Below are 21081 nucleotides of genomic sequence, written 5' to 3'. Positions count from 1 at the left end.
AATAATCCTGGACATTTATGTCATATAAGCCTTTCAAAGTACTTTCACGTTTATTTTTCCATTTTATCTCTCTTCATAACCACAGTCAAAGAATAAGTCAGTGACCATGCCAGGGCTTGAACCTAGGCATTTGACTCCCAGGCCTCTGTGAAGCAGAAGACGTTGAAAAGGGCAAGGGGCAGATGGGGTTATTTAGAATCTCTGAACTCAGCAGAGAAGAGAATCAAGCTTGTGGGTAACAGCAGAATGTCACCTGGGCCTCTCCAGCTCCCTCAGACCTCAGAAACTGACAATCATTATGACACTGTGGGCAGGCCATTCTGCCCTAGTCTTGAATTTTCCTAAAAGAAAACTAGTTAAGTCCCATCTAACTTTAACAATTCCCAAAATCTTTGACTCTAAACCAGGCTCTAGCCCCCTCACTCCCCTTTCCAACCCAACCATAAAATGTGGGCGGTTTGAGAAAGAACAGAAAAGCGAGATCAAAACTGTGACAACCCTCTGACAACATTTTAACTTGAAAATTGCCTCCAAATGGATGGCATAATTCTGTGTAGGCAGATGTAAATCAGGCACAGATTTATCCAGATCACCTTGCTCTGAGTTCCTAACAAAAACCTCGAAGAGATGCAGCCCTGAAGTTGACCGCCACAAGCCTTTGCAGGGCCAGCTTGGCTTCACCCCTTCACGAAGCCCACTTGACCCCAGATGTGCCTTCTTCCTTCTCGGAGCTCCTAGAGTGCTTTGCTAATATCAGACCTTTGACCCTCACTTCCTGTGCCCTAACAGTCTGTGTCTGGCTTCTTTGCCTTAGTCGATTTTGCCTCCTTATGCAACCCCACCCCACCCCACTGTCCTGGCAGATGCTCCCTAAGTGTCTGGGAGGGGAGTGAGAGTTGGGAGATGTGCTGCTTTGCCCACCTGCTCCGAGCTAACCAGCCTTCTCTTGAAAGTCAGCTGATCTTTAGGGCCCCCGGAGCAAAATAGCCGATTCTGCAAAATCCCCAGAACACTTCCCTGGACAAGGAAAAGCAGTGTGGATGGTCCTGTGCAAAGCCTGCCACCTCCCCCACAGAGGACATAGAGTCAGTTAGTTACACCGTCCCCTGCCTGTTTCGACAGGGCCCACCCCACTCCAAGCCTGACTGTGGGTGAGCAGAGGGGCATGCTGGGAAGCTCTGCTGAGCTGCTTTTCATCTTCTGGCAAAAGAAAAGGTAGCAACAGGGATCTAAAAGGGGCTCCTCGCACCTAGCTCTGGTTCTGTGTGCCTATCCCCTTTAAATCTCTCTGAACCACCTGACAAGGGCTGTCCCAACAGTGACAATTCCTGCTAATGATGGGCATGCTAATTATGTGTGAGGGGCACCTTAGGACAAAAGAGGGTGAGATGTGGAAGGAGAAAGAGGTGGCAGTATTACAATCTTATGGAGCACTTGGACTTTTCAGAGCAGATAAAGGCCAGGAGGGTATGGCTTACCTCCTAGCAGACCTGGGGTCTGACCAGATTTGTCCCCTACCTGATGTGGCCTTTCCCATCAGGTAGCACTGGGGTCCAGCAAGGGAGCTCAGGGGAGGGCACCTGCAGTGGCAGGAGAGGTGTGTGTGGGGGTGGGTACTACCGGGTGGATGGAAAGCAGCTTCGTCGACAGAGTGCTGTCCTGGCCCCATCCTGGGGCTCCTTAGCATCTGGCGTCCGTGTAGCAGAACCCCTGGTTCCTGCTGTCCCACCACTGCTGAAGAAGAGGCCTCTTAGCGCCAGGACCCCAAGCCCTAGCCCAAGAACTCTGGGGCACTGGCATGTGGTTCCTTCTCCACCAGGCTGCTCCTTGTCCCTGCCTGATTCTGGTGTCCCTCAGGCTTCCCTTCTTGGCTTGCAGAGCAGGGCTGTCCTCGGGTCCCAGAGCTCTGCCCTCGGAAAGGCTCTGGTGAGGTCAGAGCGTGTGTGTGATGCCTCCTGGAGGAAAGGACCTTACCACAAAATGGGAGGGAAGAACAGGTAGGACTTGGGTGATGGGAGGTTAGTGGAGGAGACAAGACCAGCAGTTGAGCCAGGACCCAGTCTAGGCCCTATTCTGGCCACACCTGCCCTAGAGGGGCTGGGGCCATCCCCCACTGGGCCATGGATCTGTCCTAGGACCCTTGGGCTCAGGATAGGCCCGAGGGAGTGTGCCATTCTCCCCCAGGCCTTTGGCAACAGCCTGGCCCAGCACAGCTGGGAACTGGCACCCCTGGGGCTGTCCACCCCTCTTCCCTCATGCCGCCTACCAGGCTTCCTCTTATTGCTGCCAAGGACTCTTTCTCCTTCAGGCAGGCTCTGCCCATGAGTCCTCTGTGCATGCACACATGTGTTTTTATAACATCCAGGGGATGGCACATGCATCTGTGTTTGCACATATGTGCCTATACTTTTGGGGCGGAGCTCACAGTGGGGCCTGCAGGGGTGGGTGTGGAGCTGGGTCATGGTCTGTTCCCCCCCAGAACTGGCTGAGGTGTGGATGTGTTGGCCCCTCAGCCCTGAACCAGTGCAAACCCAAAGGAGGCCTAGGAGGCGGCTGGTGTGGAAGAGGATGGATTTTGTGCCTTTGTATTAGCACTTCTTAACCATGGCTGTCCACTGGAATCCCCTGGGCCCCATCCAGACCAGTTAAGTCAGCGTCTCTGTGGGGAGCTCAGGCTTTGGTGCTTTTAAAAGCTTCCTGGTGTTTCTTCTGTGCCATCAGTGTACACAACTATTGACTGATATAAACGGCAAAATATAGTTAAAACAAATTGGAATTGGTTTGGGGATAATTATGTATTTATAGTGTTTGGAGATAATAAGTATGTGTTTATAATAAGTAAAAAGATAAGCAGTGGAATGAAATGAAATTCAGGAAAGTGCTCATTTGCGGGTGCAGAAGTGGGATAAAGTAGGGAAGGCATAAGATGCGTCAACTGTGGTCAGATTTCTTAAGCCAAGTGGTGGGTGCATGATGTTATTTCATACTTTTCGGTTTGGTCGAAATAGTTCATCAATTAAAAGGGGAAAAAACCCAAACAAATGCATGGGTCTTGTAGTCAGGCAGACCTGGGTTTTCTGTCCACTCCTGCTTACCAGCTGTGTGGCCTGGGCAAGGATACCTCTTTGAGCTTCAGTTTGGGCATCTCTCAAAAGTGGGGCTCTCAGGCTGTGTGAAGATGGCCCATGATGTTCCAGTCACACAGGGTTACCCTCCCCACAATCCCCACCTCTTTGGGCCTGGGAGACTTGAGACCAAATGGTCTCAGACCCCTGTCTGGGACAGTCCTGGCCCCATCACCCACAGATGAGGTGGGTTGCTAACTGCCCCGGGGGCCTCAGACTTCGCCTTCATGAAGGAAGGGCCAGGGGCCCTGCAGCAGTCTCCTCATAGTCCTTTGTTGGGAGAAGGGAAGGGGCAAGCTCAGGGAAGGCAGTTGAGCCCCCGAGTCCTCTGTGGCCTCTCAGCCGGGAGGGGGCAGAGCAGAAGGGGGGTCTCCAAAAAGGGAGGGAAAAGCCTGAAACAGCTCCATCCAGTGCCTGTCCCCACGCCCAGGGAATGACAGGGCTGGAGGGGGTTAGCGACCTCAGGGCAGGGGGTAAGCTGGGGAGAGCCCCCCTCCGCACCCCCATGGGGCTCCCCCAGGAATGTAGATCTTGGGGCTGCACCCAGACATTTGGATTCCAGGGCATTCAGGTGGCCTGTCCCCCGGGCAGGCATGGTGTCTGTTGCACACACTCTCCCACACACACAATGGACATCCACATATGTGTGCGCCAGACTGGGGAGGGAAAGGAACTCAGACACAGTTTTCATTGGACAAGCTTAAAACACATTGTGGCTCATTTTTATTTCATCTCCAACAAAACATTCCCTTCAGAGGGGCAGGGCCCTGCTTATATAGGACCTCCAATGGGACAGCTCTGAACCACCCCGGGATGCCCTGCCACCACAGGTCCCTGAGCCCATGCTCTGGCCCAGGGCTCCCAATTCTCAGCTCTAACACTGTCACCCCAGGAGATGGCACTGGGACTGGCCAGGGCCTGAGGGGGGATGTGGCTCGTGGTGGCAGGAGAGGCTGCCTGGGCCCTCCCTGGCAGAGACCTCTGGTGCTGTGTTAGCATCAGGACCGAAAGTGGAGTCCACAGCCAGGGAGGGGAAAGAAGAAAACTGACAGGGCTTCCTCACGGTTACGTTTTCTCCTGGGGGGAAAAAAAGGCCAGATGCCACCTGCAGGCACAGCAGCCCCTGAACCATAGGAAGGTCAGGGCTGGGGGGTGTCAGGGGTCCTGCTGGAGGCAGGGCCCAGTCTTAGGGCCAGGCCAGTCTGCCCTACAGGGACAAGGTGGCACTCGGTGCTGCTGGTGCTGCAGCCTGAGCCCCGCGCAAGGCTCACAGTACGAAATGTCCGCTTCCCAGACTCCACGCCCCCTGGCTGGGCCTCATGCTGCTCCAGCCCGGGGTCCCTCCTCTCGGTGCCAAGTGGGAGCCGACCGTGCTAACGGTCTCCCGGCACACTCCTCTTCTCCCAACATGCCTGGTTCACCCAACCAGAAAGACAAAGATTTCCCTCTATGTGGAAGGGATAAACTTGGTGGATCATCAGGACACTCCTGCCCCATCCTGGGACAGGGGGTCCCTGAGGCCAGGGGGCTCTGGGCATGCTCCCTTGAGCTCGCGGCCAAGGAGCTCTACACATGGAAGGCCCTTGTCCTCGCGGGACTCCTGGGCATGCCCTGCGCTCACCAGCCCCAGGGTGTAGCCATTGGGCCGTGGCACAGGGTGAGGGGTGCTGCCGTTGGCCCACATCCCAGGTGGGTGGCCGTTGAGGCGCAGGCTGACCTGCTCTCCATCACTGCCGTGGGCCACTGGGGCCCGGGCGCTGGTGCCCCCTGCCCTGAAGGGTTCCCGCTGCCTCAGGACGTGGCTGCGGATGATCTTGCGGAAGGTCTGACGGAACTCACGGATGCGGTAAGCGTAGATGAAGGGGTTCACGACCGAGTTGGTGTGGGAGAGGACAATGGCCAGGTTCATGAGCCAGATAGGGGCATGGTTGCAGCCAGAGCAGAAGAAGGTGAAGCAGTTGATGATGTGCAGGGGCAGCCAGCAGAGTGCAAAGAGCCCCACGATTATGGCCAATGATTTGGCAGCGTGGACCTCCTTCTGCAGCGTGGACCGTGTCCGCTCGCCAGGCACAGGCTGGCTCTCCATCTGCTTCAGCTGCCGCCGGGCTGCTAGGAAGATGCGCAGGTAGATGGCCAGCATGAGCAGCAGAGGCACAAGGACACACGCGAAGAAGTTGTAGTACACCATGTAGTTCATGGGGACCACCTCCTCAAAGAGACAGGCCACCTGGCCCTCCCCGCAGCCCTTGGAGCTGTTCTTGTTCTCCTGCCACCGGCTGCAGTTGTTCCAGCCCAGCATGGGTGTCAGGCCGATGGCGAATGACAGCACCCAGCAGATGGCAATGATGCCTTTGGCTCTCGCACCCGTCACCAAGCCATTGTACCTGGGGAGAGGAGACCATGTCAGGGGACTGAGGCAGGGCCAGGAGTTGAGCCCAGAGTGGCACCCTGGGCCCCCATTCACTGGCTGAAAGGTCTCAGGCCAGTCCCTTCTGGCCTCTGAGCTTCCACTTCCTGTAAAATGGAGGCAGCAAGCCCTGCCTTCTTCACAGAGCTGCTGGGAGGTAATGGGGGAAACTGGAAACCACTGGCCGAAGAACGTTCAGCTGGCTGTCAAACAGGATTATGAGGGGCCTAGACTTAATGCATCTGGTTTGAGGGTCAGTAAGTGATTCTTTTTGGGGTTAGGTGAGGGAAGAGTATCATGTCCATGTTAGTCTTGTTTGATGCTAGCACACATTTCCCTTAAACCTGGGAGTATACCAGAGTCTGGAAGATGGACTCTGGGCAGGCTGGGCCTGGAGGTGAAGTGGGCCTCTTGTGCTCCATGCTCCTTTTTCCCCTCTACACTTTTTCTTCCACATTTGACCCTGGGCCCCCAGAAGCCCCCATGGAGAGGCAGCACCAAGGGTCAAGGAGGAACAGGTGGTGGAGGTGGAGGTCCCAAGCCACATGAGATACCATTTCTCCCCTCCAAATCCACCCACAGCCTCAACTCTTAATCCCAACAGTGCACTGGACAGGCCCATTCAAGTGCTCTGCAGTCACACTTAGTGCAGCCCTCACTAAGCAGGGGCTTAGTGTGTCCACAGCTGGGCAGCTGGGTCTTGGCAGATGGGGAGAACCAAGGATCTGTCCATTTCTGTCAAGCTCAAAAAGCCTGTGGGGCCGTGTCTCAATGGTCTTTAAGCCCCACAGGAAGTTGCAGGCTTTCCTTTCCCATTGAATTCTTCCTTAGCACTTTGGGCCACGCAGTGTTCTCAATACTCTCCAAATAGTTACATAATCTTTGTTGAATAGGAGGCTATATTAATTGTGATATTTTCACAAGAAAAGAAATATTTCCCTCCCCGGGTTCTAGTCCTGGCACATTCCTGTTTGACTGTATTCTGTCACTTTGCCTCTCTGGGCTTCTGTTTCCTCATTGGTAGATTGGCACTAAATTTCTGGCCTGCCAGTCCTGCCTCTGATGATGAAGGTCCAATGTGGAATCAGTGGGTGGAATTATGGGGAGACAGCTAGGGCTGAGGAGGGTAAGAAAGAACTTTCTAGTTGAATTGTTCACAGAGGAAATGGGCTGCCTCAGGCAATCTTAAGCTGCCAGTTGTTTGTGGTGATCAAGCAGAAGCTGGACAGTGGCTGTGGAAGAGCTGCCTAGAGCCTGGGGGCCACCTGCTCTGGTGCTTTTCAAATTGCTCTCCAGCAGAAGCCTCCTTACCCACATTTCCAGGCAATTATCAAAGGAGAGCTGCTGGGGGGACAAGGGGGTAAAGAAATATGTATTGAATAAATAAGCTGGTGAGGACACCAGGGCCCAGCCCAAAAGTTTCTGGGAGCACAGTCTGAAAATCTCTGGTCTGTCCCATTGTCTAGTTTTACAGATGGGGAAGGCTTCTACTTCATTCTGAAAAGAAAGCCCCATGTGGGAAAAAAAAGACCAAGACACACATTAATAGCATTTGCTTATGTATACAAAGAATATTTCTAGACAGATCCCCCACTTTGTACCTGGGAGAGGAGAACATGGTGGGGGACAGGGCAAGGGGAAGACATTTTCACTATAAACCCTTTTGTCCCTTTAATGTTTAGCACATGCAAGTATTATTTAAAAAACAATAACAATAATGTATTTTGTCATTCAAAAGAAAGTGCCTGAGGGTGATGACAATTTTTGGTAATGGATGGTGGTGATGGCAACACGACACTGCTAATATAATTAACAACACTGTATGCTTGTCAGTGGTTGAGATGGGAAATTGTGCTGCCTATATGTTACCACAATTAAAAAAGTAAAAACAGAAACTAAAGAGACAATGATAATTAAAAGCAATATGTGATCCTGGACTAGACATAATATTGAGACAAATGGAAAAAATGGAGTATGGACTGTAAGCCTATCTCACCATTAGATTTCTTGAGCTTGCTAACTGCACTGAAGGTCATTACATAAGAGAATATCCTTAAATGTCAAGGAACATGGTGTATACAAACTATACTCAAATGTTTAGAAACCTGAATGACATAAAAAATATGGCAAAATGTTAATTGTTGGTAAATTTGGTATCTGAGAAGGGGGTGTTAGAATTCTGTGTGTTATTTTTACAACGTTCCTGTTAAGTCCAAACTAAAAAGTTGAAAACACAACGAAGCCCCTCAGGCTGAGAGCCCTGGACCAGCAGTCACTTAAGGGGCTGGGGCAATATCAGGGCTCACAGCTGAGCCACAGCCTGGCCCAACAGCGTCCCCTGGGCTGCCTGTGACTAACATGGTTATATTCTGGCTACAGTTGTAGGCTGCCTAGGCGGAAGGGACACCAAAAGCCATCCCTGTCATTCCAGAGATGGAAGCCGGTACCCCATTTGAGGTACCTCTGCAATGCTGTATGTTTCAGTCACTGTCTGTGTGCACAGCGTCTCCCATTTCCTATGTTGGGGGCACACCACTGTAGAATTGAAGGGCCACTGACCCCCCCTTGGCATGTGCGAGCTGGGGTCCACCCCAAGCTTACACGCCCTCTCTGTCGGTCGCTTTCCAACATCGGCAGCTAGGCCACCTCTCCCCACTCCCCCATCCCCACGCCCAAAGTCCACACGCGTATTCCTACCTGTGAACTTTCTCCCTCTCCTGATACTGCGCGCACCTGCCCAGTCAAGAGTCTTCTGCCCATCCCACAAGACACATCCCAGAGGTCACCTCCAAGACCAAGGCAGGCACTCAGGATTGTGCTCACGTCTCGGCCTGCCTCACAAGGGCTGTGAATGGTGGGCAGAGGACTGGGATCAGCAGCTTCTGTCTCTTAATCCCTGCTTGGCTAACCACAGGGGCCAGTGTGCGAGGTGGGGCACAGGGGAATGGAAACCCCGGGGTTTTGCTAGCTTCTTTCTCATAGACCTGGACTAGGCCTCACCCTAGCCCAACACAGTCCCTGAATTGGGGAAATAGTAGGTAAGATTTTTCTGAAAGTGAATTCTTAAAAAAATTAATAAAGGCATGGGGTATAGGCATCCAAGGTCAGAGACTAGCTCAAAGTAGGCAAATGGACCTTTTCCGAGGGGAACAGGAAATGGCAGTGGGAGGCTAGATTCCTGGCTGTGAGAGGACTGAGAAAGGGGAACCTGAGCCAGGCCGAGACGGCCTAGGAGCCAGTGGTTCTGCTTTACCTTTCCTAGCTCCAAGCCCCCTGCTCCGTGCCCAGCCAGACTCCACCTGAAATCTCTGCAGCCTGTTCATGGCAGGGGTGTGGACAAGGGTGGGAGCCAGGTCTATGGCTCCAAACCTCCCAGCAGCTAGAGAAAGAGCTTAATCCCCCCCCCAACCCCACCCGCTCTCCTTCACTTCCATCCACTAGCTTGAGCCTCCATCCCCTTTGTGGACTAAGAAGGACCAAGACACCTGGCCTGTTATAGCTGACAGTCCACAGGCACACGGCATGTCCTAGCATCCTCACAGGGGTTCATTCTCTTGATGCTCAGAAAGCAGGGAGACAGGGAGAGACCAAAAAACACAAAAAACCGAGAGTTGCAAAGAGCAGCCGGATCCCTGCCTGGAAGCAGAGAAGGACCCTGCTCTAGGTAATGCAGAGGGAAAGGGACAGCGAGCCCCTGAGTGTTCCCACGTCCCCAAAGCGCACTGGGTCCCTGGGCCTTGCTTACAAGCCTGCGCGCCACCACCCCCAGCTCCCAGGAAGGGGTGGTGGCAGCTTTGGGGCTCAGTCTGTCCCCAGGGTGGCAGAATACCTCTCACTCAGCACCCTGGTGGGGTGGCTGGACTCTCCTCCTCCTCTGATGGTTTCTGGGCTCTCCTGAGATGCAGAGTCCAGGGGGCAGTGAGGATTCCCGCTTCCCCCCCCCGAGCCCAGGTGATGGCAGTGGCTGCTGCTGGCGGGTCTGGGAGTCTGGGACCCAGCTCCCCAAGGACTGAAGTCACAGTGGGTGGCAGGCTGTGGTGCTTCCTGGCCCTGGCCCTGCTGCCAACTCACTGTGTGACCATGGGAAAGCTGACTCCCTTCCTGGAGCCTTGTTTTTCCACTCCAGAGCAGAGAGGAAGTGACCTCTAAGGGACCCTCTGGGTTTGAGAATCCCACTTCCATTTGCCCCCTGAGCCTGGTCCTCCCTGCTGGGGCCCTCAGCCCGCTGTGGGGCTGGATTCAAGTGGGTCAGTCCACCTACTTGGGAGAACTTACTGCAGGGGCAGGGGGCCACCTCCTTCAAGACCTCCCTCAGGGCCCAGGCTGTGGGAGCGCTTGTACTCCTAGAGCCACAAGGACCATGTGGGGCAGGGATGCGTTTCCTATGTTCAAGTGCCAGGATGGCCTGGGTGGAGGCTGTGCACAGCAAACTCAAACAAGGCAAGACTGCAGTCAGTCCACGGCAGTCACCATAAAAGCCCTCTCGGCAGTCAGAATGCCTCCAAGCCTATGAGGCTTCTGACCCCGGGAGCCCCTGAATTTGCATCTAGATCCCAATTCTGGTGACTCTCTTTGGAATGTGGCCAGGTCACAGCCCCTGCCCCTGCCTCGGACCATGTGGGGAGAGAAGGGAGATGTCCCCTTCCGAGGGAAGGGGCCTGGGTGCACCAGTGTGGGCAGCCACGGGCCCCTGCCCCTCCTGCCTGCCACCCAGGCCCAGCCCTCCATGTGTACTGGGGAGGTGGATGCCCTGTGCCAGGGACCACCCCGCTTGGCCTCAGCTTCACTCTTAGCACCGAGCACATACTGACTCCACAGACCAAACTCTGGGCACAGGGTTACAGTGACTGACCCCAGCCCAGACCCAGCCCTGACCCCAGAGGCGGCCTCTCCCCAGGCGCAAACGTGGGCCCAGGAAGAGCACGGGGCAGCTCACCGGAGCGGGATGCGGATGGCAATGTAGCGGTCAATGGCGATGGCCAGCAGGCTGAAGATGGAGGTCTGCGTGAGGACCAGGACGAAGCAGGCAATGAAGAGGCAGCCATGGCAGGCGGCACAGAAGCCCGTGCTGATGGGGATGGCGAAGGGGATGGCGAGGACCCCCACGGCGATGTCGGCAGCTGCCAGTGACACCACGAAGTAGTTGGTGACGTTCTGCAGGTTGCTGTTGAGCCACACGGCCCAGCACACCAGCACGTTGCCCAGGACGGCCAGCAGAGCGATGGCCAGCTCCACTGTGATGTACGCCGCCGAGCCCATGACGAGCGCAGCCATGGATGGGCAGGCTCAGCGGGGACGCAGGCCGGGCCAGCTCACGGTCCATAGCTGCAGCCCGGCCGCCGGCCCAGACCAGGCGACTGCCGGGGGCGGCCTGCCGATGGCTTTTCACGCACAGCTCTGGGCCTCTGGGGTCCAGCCTTTTCCGGGGACTCCGGCAGTGGCTTCTCTGGCTAAGCCAGGCTTTGGAGTTCCTGAGGGACCTGCAAAGGCAGAACACCCTTATGAGAAGCAGGATGAGGGTGGGGGAGACACAGCTGGAGGTTTCCAGGGGCTGCCCTTGGCTCCAGCCTCGACCCCGTGGAGACCCTCCTGCTCTGGGTCCCACTGCACCTGCAGGCCAGGTGGCAAGTTGAGGATGACCTGCCGGTCTGTTGGGGTCGCGCCTGGGAGGTGGGGGAAGCTGGGATCCTGGTGCTCCCTTGGAGGGGGTTGCCAGCCCAGAGAGGCCTCCCAGTGAAGCCGCGTCCTCCGGTCCTGCAGAATCCCTGCCAAAACCCGCACACGCACAGCCGCCATGGCTCTGTGGGTCATGCCTCGCCATGTCCAAGCTGTGCTCCACTGCCCAGCCTGGCACTCCTGGACCCAGAGCTCCGGGCAGCAGTCTCTGTTTCTGGTTCTCTCCAGGGAAGCTGGGAATCTTTCAAAGATAAGTCACTCACGCTAGCTCCCCACGCTCAGCTTCCTAACGCCCTCTGTGGCAGCCCAGCCCGTGTCACAGGCCTGAGCTGCCGCCACCACCAAGCTCTCCTGGAAAGGGCCTCCTCAGCGCTCCTGCTCACCTACCTGCCATTCCACTGGGCCAGCTCCTCGGCTGACCTGGGTCTGCTCCAGCCCTGTGGGCTATGTGGCGAGGGTGCAGGACCTAGCCCCTCAAACGCAGATGTGAGGCATTCCAAGGGGCCTGTCTGCCCTGTGGCAGGTGAGCTCTTACCCTCCCAGCAGCGAGTGGGGCAAACACCCGTGCCTGCCGCCTCCCTGGCACAGCACAGCCTCTTTTCCAGCCCACACCAACTGCCGCTCCCCTTGAGCTGCACATCTGGGTGGGACAGGGACCCCTCCCTCCTCCCTCCTCCCTCCTCCCACTCCTTCTCCCCCACCGAGTGTGCCTGGCTGATGCAGGCAGCACCTGGCTGACTTAAGTCTGGTGCTCAGCAAAAAGCAGGCGCTCAGCCGGGATTTGCTGGGGCACCAGGAGTAAAGATGCTTTCCTATCTGGGCCTCAGTTTCTCCATCGACACAGTGAGGAGGTTTTACCCTGTTTGACCTTAAGGACCTTTTCATCTCTAACCTGTGATTCTGAGAGAAGGAAATAAACGATTTGAAAGGGCTCATCAGAGTCAAAATGCCACAGGAAAGTAAGGAATCACTGACGCCCTCAAAGCAGGGGCAGAGGAGTCGTGGTACCCCACCCCCACTCCCAGCGTCACCCCTCAACCTGCGAACAGGTCTAGGTCCCTGCTAGCCCAGGGACATCACCCCACCGCCACCCCCTTCCCCACGCCACACTCTAAGTGCGGTGAGTCCACAGCACCCCCCTCACGCCTTCCTCCATTCCAAGCATTCTCAATTCCCTGAGAGCTAAGGGGCCCCCAAATCCACCGCTCCTTTTCCAGCTGGCGCCCAGGGTGTGTGTGGCAGCACTGCCTGCATGGAACAAGAGGCTGGGCCTGCTCAGGTGGGCTCAGGTAGCCTCAGCAACACCCCCATTTCCCCCCGCCTCAAGGGACAGACCTGCCTCCCCCACTCCTCCAGGAGGTGACAGAGTTTACCCCAAGATGAACCCCAAGTTTCCTCCCAACTTGATGCTCTCAGGGCCTAGCAGGTGGCTGGAGCTGGGGGTGGAGGGGTGCATGGGCAGCAGCTGTACCCCCCAGGAGTTTCCTGTGCTCATCGGGCCTTTCCCTCCCCCGCCCCCCCGCACAAGGGGGCCCGAAAGGTAGTGCTGGACAGAGCAGGACAGGGAGCAGCAGGGAGGAGACAACTGAAGCCCGAGGCAGCGGGGGTCCTCCCGCAAGGCCCAGCCAGGGGCCCATCTTTGCCACCCAGGGCCCTACCACCCACTGCTCACTAGCATGTCACCAGCAGAGACCGAGAGCCTCCTGGCAACACCCTGGCCACACTGCGTGCCTCCACCGCTTCCCTGGCTGCAGCCCAGAGCGGCACCTGCAGGGCCCTCCCTTCGCCGAGGCTGTATATTCACACAGAAAACGGGCAGACGTGGCCCCACACCCAGGCCTGCAGCCCCAGCAGGCCGCCCGCTCCTGCAATAACGGCCACAGACGAGACATGTCCACTCTGGCCCGGCCCAGCCCAGGCAGCCCAGTTCCGCCGACCGCCGGGCGCCTGCGCACAGCCTCCTCGGGCCCCCCCTCCCCGGGCAAGGGCGGGGAGGAGGACTGTCAGCTGATGGTCCTCCAACCTGGGCTTCGGCCCCCGCCTGCCCGCCTCTGCCTTGGGGGGTGGCAGCAGCCACTCCCAGGCCTTCTGCCAGAAAGAGAGCCCCCACCTGGTGGGGCAGACATGATGGGCAGATCGACCCGACCCGAATCCCTGGCATGTCTCCAAGGAGTAAGCAGGGCTTGCTGGCCCTGCTGCCCGGGGGCTCCAGGCTGGGAGACAGACAAGGCCAAGGGCATAATCCCACTCTTAGGACTTCCTTCTATGGCTCCTGTAGCAAACCAAATCCCTACTCTGTGCCAGGCAGTCTCCCAACAACTGGGCCCCACTCAGGCCCTACCCGTAAAAATTCCCAGGAAACTGCTCCACAAGCCAGCAGTCACCCCACAGCAACGACCCCACAGTCATCACGCCTGGGCTCGCGCTTTGGACGAGCCTGCAAACCTCAACTGCAGAGCCTTTCCCAGCAGCCCTGCTGACCAGCGCCGGGAGGGGCTCCCTGCTCAGTGAGATTCTCCTGGTGCCTGGGGTGCCTGCCTGTGTACCCCCAATTCTCAGGGCCTCCCCACCACCTTCCAAGCAAGGGGCTCCCACTTAAACAGCACCTGGCACCAATCCTTCCCAGCTGAACTGAAACCACCGTTCTCGGGGAACCCCAAGTCCTGGGGGTGCATCTGAGTTTCACCGACTATGGTAGATCCTCAGGCCCAGGACAGCCTTTCGGGGAGTAGAGGGGACATCCCAGGAGACCAGTGTCCTAAAGCGGTTCCCTCGTTCTCCGTCCTGCTCCCTCTGCCCTTCCTTCCGCTATCCCAGTAACCGCTCTCCTCGGTCCTGCCATCCAGCATCCACTCACAGCGGTGGAGGTGGCAGCACCCCTGGCGCGTGCAGGGATGAAGAGGTGGCCTGGGGGGCTCCCGGGGGCACGCTGGCCCCTTGGGGTGGGGGGTGGGCATCTGACATGTAGCCTTTACCAGATCTCTGTTGTGGAAATACTCCCATCACGGATGCTTTCAAGGTGCTAATGTGTCCCAGATCAGGAATTGGGGATCACACACGGCCTCTTGGGAGAGCCCCTGTCACTGGTTCCAGCCACCACTTAGGTACCAAACCCTATGGCCTCCAAAGAGCCCCGAGCCTGGACATCTGAAACTACCCAGGACCCTGCAGCAGCTGTGCAGCCTGTCGGGAGAGGACAGCGCGGGGTGCATGGGGTCTCCTGTGACACAGCCTCATGAACCCGTTTCGGATGTGGAAGCGAAAGCCGAAAGAGGTGAAGTGAGCATAGAAAGGGTGGAAGAGAACGGCAGGGAGAAAGCCCAAGGAGGTCACGGCAGGCACAGCAGCAGAAGGGGTTCCCGGGGCCTCCCAGCCAGTCTCCACTGCTCTCCCTTCCGAGGCCTCCAGGAGTTTCACAGGAGGGGGCTGGGATCTGGCGACTTCCTCTCCCTCTTTGTTGGCTCTATCTTATTAATCCTTAAGTCATCAGTTGCTGGCCAAGAGGAGAAATTAAGTATTAAATGTATTTCCCTTGTGGCCATTCCTTGTTGGGGATGGGGCAGGAGCTGTCCCGCATAAACCAGAGACACATGCTGGGGACGGAAATGACCAGCCTTGACGGGACAACCCCACAGGATTCCCAGCGGCTGCCTCCCCGCTTCCTTCCCACCCCCACGCTCATCCTGGCCATTTTAATTAAAACTCCATTTAATCAAAACCCATGTATTTCCTGGCCAATGGCTCCTGGCTCCTGGTAGTCAGGCTTGCCAGGCTTTCTGTACACAAGCCCAGATGGTGGCTGCACCCCCCAGAGCCTGCCAGGCGGAGGAGCCCGCTGGCTTTGAGGCATCCCTTGCACACCTGCTCCGAGGGCAGCACAGGGACTCAGGCCCGTTGCAGTCTCCTGGGCCTGTTCCTGGATTTCAGATGTTCCCACCACTTTTCTGTAGCAAATGTTGACCAAACCCCAACTCTGTGCTAGGCAGTCTCCCAAGTGCTGGGTGCCCCCATCAGCTGTTGCTGAGTTTGGCCCCATTTGGCCCTGTGCCTACAGCAGAAGGCCCTTGGAGGACAAAAAAATTCCAGGAAACTGCCCCAAGAGCCAGCTGCCCCCTGAGGGTTCAGATGCCTACAGGTCGCCCCACACGTCCACTTATGGCGAGCCTGCAAGCCACAATTTTGAAGCACACGAGGAAACCTAAGAAAGTCAGGCAAAGGTACAACCTGGAGGTGAGCCCATCCAGAGGAGATGAAGAAGTGAGAGTAAACTCATGTTGACTTTCAAGTACATTTAGGATCTTCAAAGAGATAAAGGAAAGAATAGCATTCACGAGTGAGAGTGCGAACTTAAACAACTGGCAGGACTGAAACAAGAACCGACAAGTATGAGTAAGAACCAAGATAAAATCCTGGAAGTGAAAAAGCAGGCACTGAAATAACGCAATGGACATGGCACGCACCACTCAAAGAAAATGGGATTTGAAGACAGCACTGAGTAATTCACACAGAAACATCAAAGAGAAAACAGCTGAGACCTGGAAGGGAGCCTGAAAAGCACCAACAAGGTCTTGTGGCAACTTGGGTGGAAGGACAGAGAGGAGGACCACTGGGAAAACAGCAGCTCCTGCTCCTGAACTGCCAGCCCCTTGCCTGCAAGGATGGGCCTTTGGGATGGCAAGGGCAGGCTGTGCAGTAACCCCAGAACCCAAACGCCCATCAGACTGGGCAGGTGCCCCAGCCCGCAGCACAAGCCCCTGGGGGGCTGGCTCCTCCCTCCCCACAGGGCTGTGGGTGGCTCCAACCTCAGCACCTGGTGGAGGCTCCCCGGGCAGGCCCCCTGCCCCCACCGCCCCTTGGTGCAGGCGGCTGCTCTTGGCTCCTGGGGGCAGGATGTGGGCAGAATGGGGCGGGGAGCCAGCTCCCCACAGCTGGAGGCTGAGCTCTGAGAGCCCAGAGCAGAACCCGTGCACGCAGCCTCCTCAGGGCGCCTCGGTCTCACAACTTCCCGCGGGTTTCACCCCTTCTCATCACTTAATACCGGCATCCCCCTACCCCACGCCCAGGCCATATACCAGAGAGGCCGCAGCCTCGTCCTCCCGGCTGGAGATAACGATGACTCACTCCTCCCCTCCCGGTGGACGACTCGTTCCTCCACGGAGTACTCACCTTCTCCATGCTCCACTGAACCCCCACGCTCCACTCGCCCACCGCGGGGGAAGACTCACCTCTCCCCTGATCACTCATCCCCCACCATGGACCACCCCATGGTGGGCCACACACACTGGCTGCACCACCTGCTTCCCCTGCTCCACCAGCGCCGATGCCACGCTGTGGTGGAGGGCGCCCACCCTGCTCCATCGCCCACTTTCTCCCTGAGCACAGGCCCCTTGTGGGTGCAGCAGGTGGGGGTGAGGCAGCCTCCTGGCTCGGTGCTTCCTCCTCCAACTCTCTAATGGCGGGTGACAGGTACTGTAACGCCGCCCAAGCCCCCCCCCCAAGAGTGGAATTCCGGTGGAGGAGGGGCTTCTAGATGGGGCTGGGGCTCGGCCTGGCAGGGGGCCGGCCTGCTGAAGGGAGCCCGGGAGGGGCTCCAGGGATGGAGGGGAAGGGCAGGAGGGGAGGTTGAGTTCATTTGGGCATGGCCTGGGAAGTGCAGCACCATCTCCAGCCGCCAGAGTCTGGCTTCTTCACCTATCCAGTAGACCCCGTGCCAGGCGCACGGTGTGACAAGGACAAGGGCCTGAGGCAAATACCCCATGCCAGACAGACACCAGCCTTGGGGACCTCTGGGCAGAGAGCACCTGCCCAGCACCTGGGGAGCAGCGTCATCTGCAGAGGTGGGAACCCCAGAAAGGCAAAACTAGTTACTGTCCAGCGAGCTCTAGAACAGAAGGGGACGTCGAGGCTGCCAGTGCTCAGGGGAGCCGGGAGGCTTCTGAGTGGAAGGACTACTTGGATTGGACCTGGGGACAAGGTAATGAAGGGAGAGAGTTCAGGTAAAGAAAAGAACTGGTGCAAAGGCTAGAGTCATGCTCAAAGAAGGTCCTGGAAGCTGGAGCAGGTCGCCCCTTTCCTAGCAGTCTACTGAGGTGGGGTCCTCTTTGCACCCCAGCTCCAAGTTCACCTACATTCCCCCAGCTGGCCCAGCGCAGACCTCCAAGGTCCACCCATTCCCACTGCCCTATCTGGCGTCTATGTCTCACTTTGCAAACCTTCCCTTCCGTGGCTGCCAGTGCTCCCCTGGGTGCAGACCTTCTCTCTGGGGACTAAGTCTCAGCCCCCGACTGCAGTCATGTCCTCAGGATCCCCTCAAGCCGTCCTCCCCTCCAGGCTCGCCCGTGCACACATCTTTCAGCGCCATTTAAATTGTACCAGATCAGACGGAGCCCACAAACAAGGCTGGGATGGTGGCTCCACCTCGCACAGGGCTTGGTGGCTCAAGGAATACGGCAGCCAGAGCTCCCGTGGGGTTCAGGTTGCCACGAGAGCCCTTTGGGCTGCGGTCCCCCAACAGGTGTGCCCCTAGGCACTGAGCAGAAGATTCTCAACGGGCTGGAAGACCTCAAGCAATTGCCTGGGGCCACCCAGCAGCCCTGAAATGTACAGGACGTGACTCCCTGAAATCAGGTGCCCCCTGACGGCAGCTGACTTTCAAATCCAGTGCTTGCTCCAGGGCTCCCCCGCTCAACCACAGACCCTGAGCAAACCACCCCTGGGCAGGTCACCATGACCCTTCTCCCCCTTCCCCCAGGTCCATGTCCACCTCTCTTTTCCATCACAACCTGTATATTAAGGATCCTTGTTTCACAGATGAGGAATTGGATTCTGGGTGGACGGGACTTGCCCCAGGCTATCCAGAAAGTTAGTCTTGAGGAGGCAGGTCCAGAACTCAGGCTAAGGCACCGGAAATCTCTATTCCATCTGGTGGCCCTCGAGGCCATGACCTGCAGGATGCAGCCTGAGCTTCAACAGGCAAGGCTTAAGACCCCACCCAGCCCCAAGCCTGCCTCCCCATGGACAGCTGCCCTTAGCCTCCTCGAGGGGGTCAGCACTGAGGAGACAGAGGATGGAGAGCACTGGCTGGGATTTGCCTCAAGGACCTAGGAACCCAGAGGGCAAGGGCAGGGAACGAGGTGATGAGGCTCCCTGCGGCTGGTGGCCAAGCCTCAGGAGTTCCTGCGAGGGTCTGTGGCCGCCCATGAAGGGGGCTGGCCCGGAGGGCAGAGGCCTTCCGACCCCACCCAAAGCCTCCAGGACCAGCCCTGACTCCCCCAGGTCCTCCCTGACCTGCTGGGCTCCAAAGAGCCTTCCACCATGGCTCGACGTGGAGGAGGCAGAGGCTGGGAGCCCCCCGGAAAGCAGACAGCAGAGGGCAGCCGGCGAGGGCAGCCGGTGAGGGCAGCCCCAGGCGGGAGGGTGGACATCCGCCTGTCCTGCAGGCTTGTGGAAAGGGGGTCGGCCGCACCCTGCCCACAGGGGCCAGAAGGCAGCCTGCTCCCTTGACCCGGGGATGGGGGAAGCAGCCCCAACTCGGCCGCCCCCGTCTTGGGGGCAGAGGCAAGGAGACACTGGCTTCTCCTCGGCGAAGTTGTGGCCACTCATCCTCTGCTCCTGCCGCGGGGGAGCCCCCAGCCCCTTTCTTTCCCATTGTACAGGCAGGAAAATCAAAGCCTACGGCAGGGCGGCCGCGGCCGCAGCACAGAGGGTCTGCCCGCCAGTCCGCGGTGGCCCCCTCCGGCCCTGGGGCGCCCCGCGCCAAGTCCCTCGAGGGACGCCACCATTCCCGCCATTCCGACCTCACCCGGGGCGGCCGGCCAGGACCGTCCGCGGCGCGCCCCCGCCCGCCGCCGCGTCCAGGCGGACCCCGCCTCGCCGGGCCGGGCCCCCCGCCCCGCCCGCCCCGCCACCTGCTGCAGCCCCGCGGCCGCGCCTCTGCGCCCCCAGCCCAGCCCCGGGGGCGCGCCCGGAAGGCTCCGCCGGCGTCCTGGGGCCGGAGCGCGCGCCCAGCCCGACCGACGGCCGTTCCCGCCGGGCCCCGAGGTGCGGACGCCTGCGCCCCGCGGCCCGCCCCGCACTCCCGCGCCCCCGCCCCTCCCGGCCGCTCGCCCACCTTCGGGCGGCTCCGCACGCTGCCCCCGGGCGCGCCGGGCCGCCCGACACACGCCTTCCGGCGCCCGGGCACTCGCTCTCGGCGCGACGGGGGCCCCGCGCGGAGAGGGGTGTCGAGGCGTCCGCTCCCCCGCCCCGCGCCCGACGGCCCCGCGCCCCCGCGCCCCCCGCCCCGGCTGACCTGCCGCCGGCGCCGGCTCCCGCGGTCTCGGCTGCGCCCGGGCTCCCGCTCCGCTCCCGCCGCGCCGCTCGCGGGCGCCCCCTGCAGGCAGCTGCGAGGCCCGCGCCGCCTCGGCCCCGCCCCGCCGCCCGGGGAAACCGAGGCCCGGAGCGCGTGCGGGCCTGGAGCCGCGTGCGTGCGAGCCGACCCCGCCTCCGCCCGCGCCCGCCCCGCCCCCTTCCGCGAGGCTCCCGGGCTGCTCCGGCCCCCGCGCCCTCTGCCCGGGGCGGCCCCCAGGGCTCCTTCCCGGCTCTGCCGGGTCTCGTCGGAGCGGGGCGCCCGGGTTCCTCCGCCCCCTCCCCAGGGTCCGGCGCCCTAACCGCGGTCCCCAGCTTAACCTCGAGCTGTCTGGGTCTAGGCTCAACAGGGGCCCCCCGACTCCCGGGCCGGGGTCCCTCGAGTGCCTCCAGCCCCTGCGGGACCGGGGTCGGCCCTGCGCCTCCCGCTTCTGCCGAGGGGTCACCGTCCGTACCACTGGCCAAGCCCGAACCAGACCCGCGGGCGAGGGGGAGTCCCGCCCCTGCCCAAGCTGTTCCGGAAGCTTCCAATTGGGAACAACCTCGTGCCGGTCCCAGTCCGACATGGCAGGGGAAACCACCCTCGACTCTTGCACCAGGGGGACGTGGGGACCCCATTACGTGCGCTGCAGGAGGGGGGCGTGGCTGGTCAAGAGCCTGCCCGAAGCCTCCCATTGTGGACCCTTCTAGGACCGGCGGGGGCAGAAGCCCAGGATGAAGGGGTCTGCGGAGGGCCGGGCTGGACCCCTGGGCCGCGGGCGGCCTGGGTTGGGGGCGGTAGCGGACGGGGAGGGCAACTTCTCCGCGGCAGCCCCGCGACGGCCCGCGGAATGCGCGGTGGGATTGGGGGGGAGGGGCGCCCCGCCAGCAGAGCCCACGGGCCGTGCCCCTAACTTGACCGGTCGTCCCTGGCCCTCGCCCCATTCTGGAGCTGGAGTCAGACCAGTGACGTCAGGGCCAGGGAAGTGCCGGGAGGGGCCGCTCTCCGGGGCTCTTGGCTCCCCCCCCTTGCTCCAGGGCTTCCCCCAAGGTACAGCTCCTTCCCCACCTTCCTTCACGTCCTCGTTCACCGACCGTGCTAGGAACACCCTGTCTTGGGAATAGCCTGGGATCCAGAAGGGATTTTGGGGCGTAGAGCAGGGTTCCTGGGGCAGAGACCAACTCAGCCAGAGCGGGGGGTTGGGGAGCCCTCTGACCCTTGCTTGCAGCGTGGAGCTGTCTGCACCCTGGGGCCCGGAACCCTCCCCACCTGCACTTGCCGGTGTGGCCTTCACCTCTGCTGGTCCTCAGAGTCCGAGGGCCAAAGTGCACGTGATTCGCTCCTGAGTTCCACCAAGCAGTGCCCCCCCATCCCTCAAGGCCAGCACCCAGGTCTGGGGTGGCTGTGCCGACATGCAGGGAGAGCCTGGCTTGTCTCTGGCCCCCCAGGGACCCACCCCATAAGGAACCTGCTCCAGAGAGACTGAGGGGCGCCCCAGGCACCCCCCCCCCAGCTGCCCCTCCGAGGCCTGGCGGAGGCAGAGGGAG

The 21081-nt window shown here is 59.4% G+C and overlaps 1 protein-coding gene across 2 annotated transcripts; it reads right to left on the bottom strand.

The window, feature by feature from the left end:
• Nucleotides 1-3809: 3809 nt before the first annotated feature.
• On the bottom strand, nt 3810-19557 carry ADORA2A (adenosine A2a receptor). 2 transcript variants are annotated; one of them, XM_058281737.1, is made up of 3 exons: nt 19499-19557; nt 10469-11012; nt 3810-5509 (listed from the first exon to the last, which is right to left on the bottom strand). In XM_058281737.1, the coding sequence occupies exons 2-3, from the start codon at nt 10804-10806 to the stop codon at nt 4603-4605; spliced, it is 1245 nt and encodes a 414-aa protein (XP_058137720.1). In that variant the 5' UTR covers nt 10807-11012; nt 19499-19557; the 3' UTR covers nt 3810-4602. The 2 variants fall into 2 exon arrangements, with proteins under 2 accessions (XP_058137720.1, XP_071066004.1); XM_071209903.1 differs by lacking the exon at nt 19499-19557 and adding an exon at nt 11143-13499.
• Nucleotides 19558-21081: the final 1524 nt, after the last annotated feature.

The sequence above is a fragment of the Dasypus novemcinctus genome, chromosome 19, assembly GCF_030445035.2.
Source record: "Dasypus novemcinctus isolate mDasNov1 chromosome 19, mDasNov1.1.hap2, whole genome shotgun sequence".
Lineage (NCBI taxonomy): Eukaryota > Metazoa > Chordata > Mammalia > Cingulata > Dasypodidae > Dasypus > Dasypus novemcinctus.
This window is presented reverse-complemented; position numbering and strand designations above follow the sequence as displayed.

Excerpts from the sequence above, each read along its gene's own strand:
- ADORA2A (XM_058281737.1), bottom strand. The coding sequence starts at position 10,806 with ATGGCTGCGCTCGTCATGGGCTCGGCGGCGTACATCACAGTGGAGCTG. Across the intron at positions 5,510-10,468 it reads GCCATCCGCATCCCGCTCCG|GTACAATGGCTTGGTGACGG; the intron begins GTGAGCTGCCCC and ends TCCTCTCCCCAG.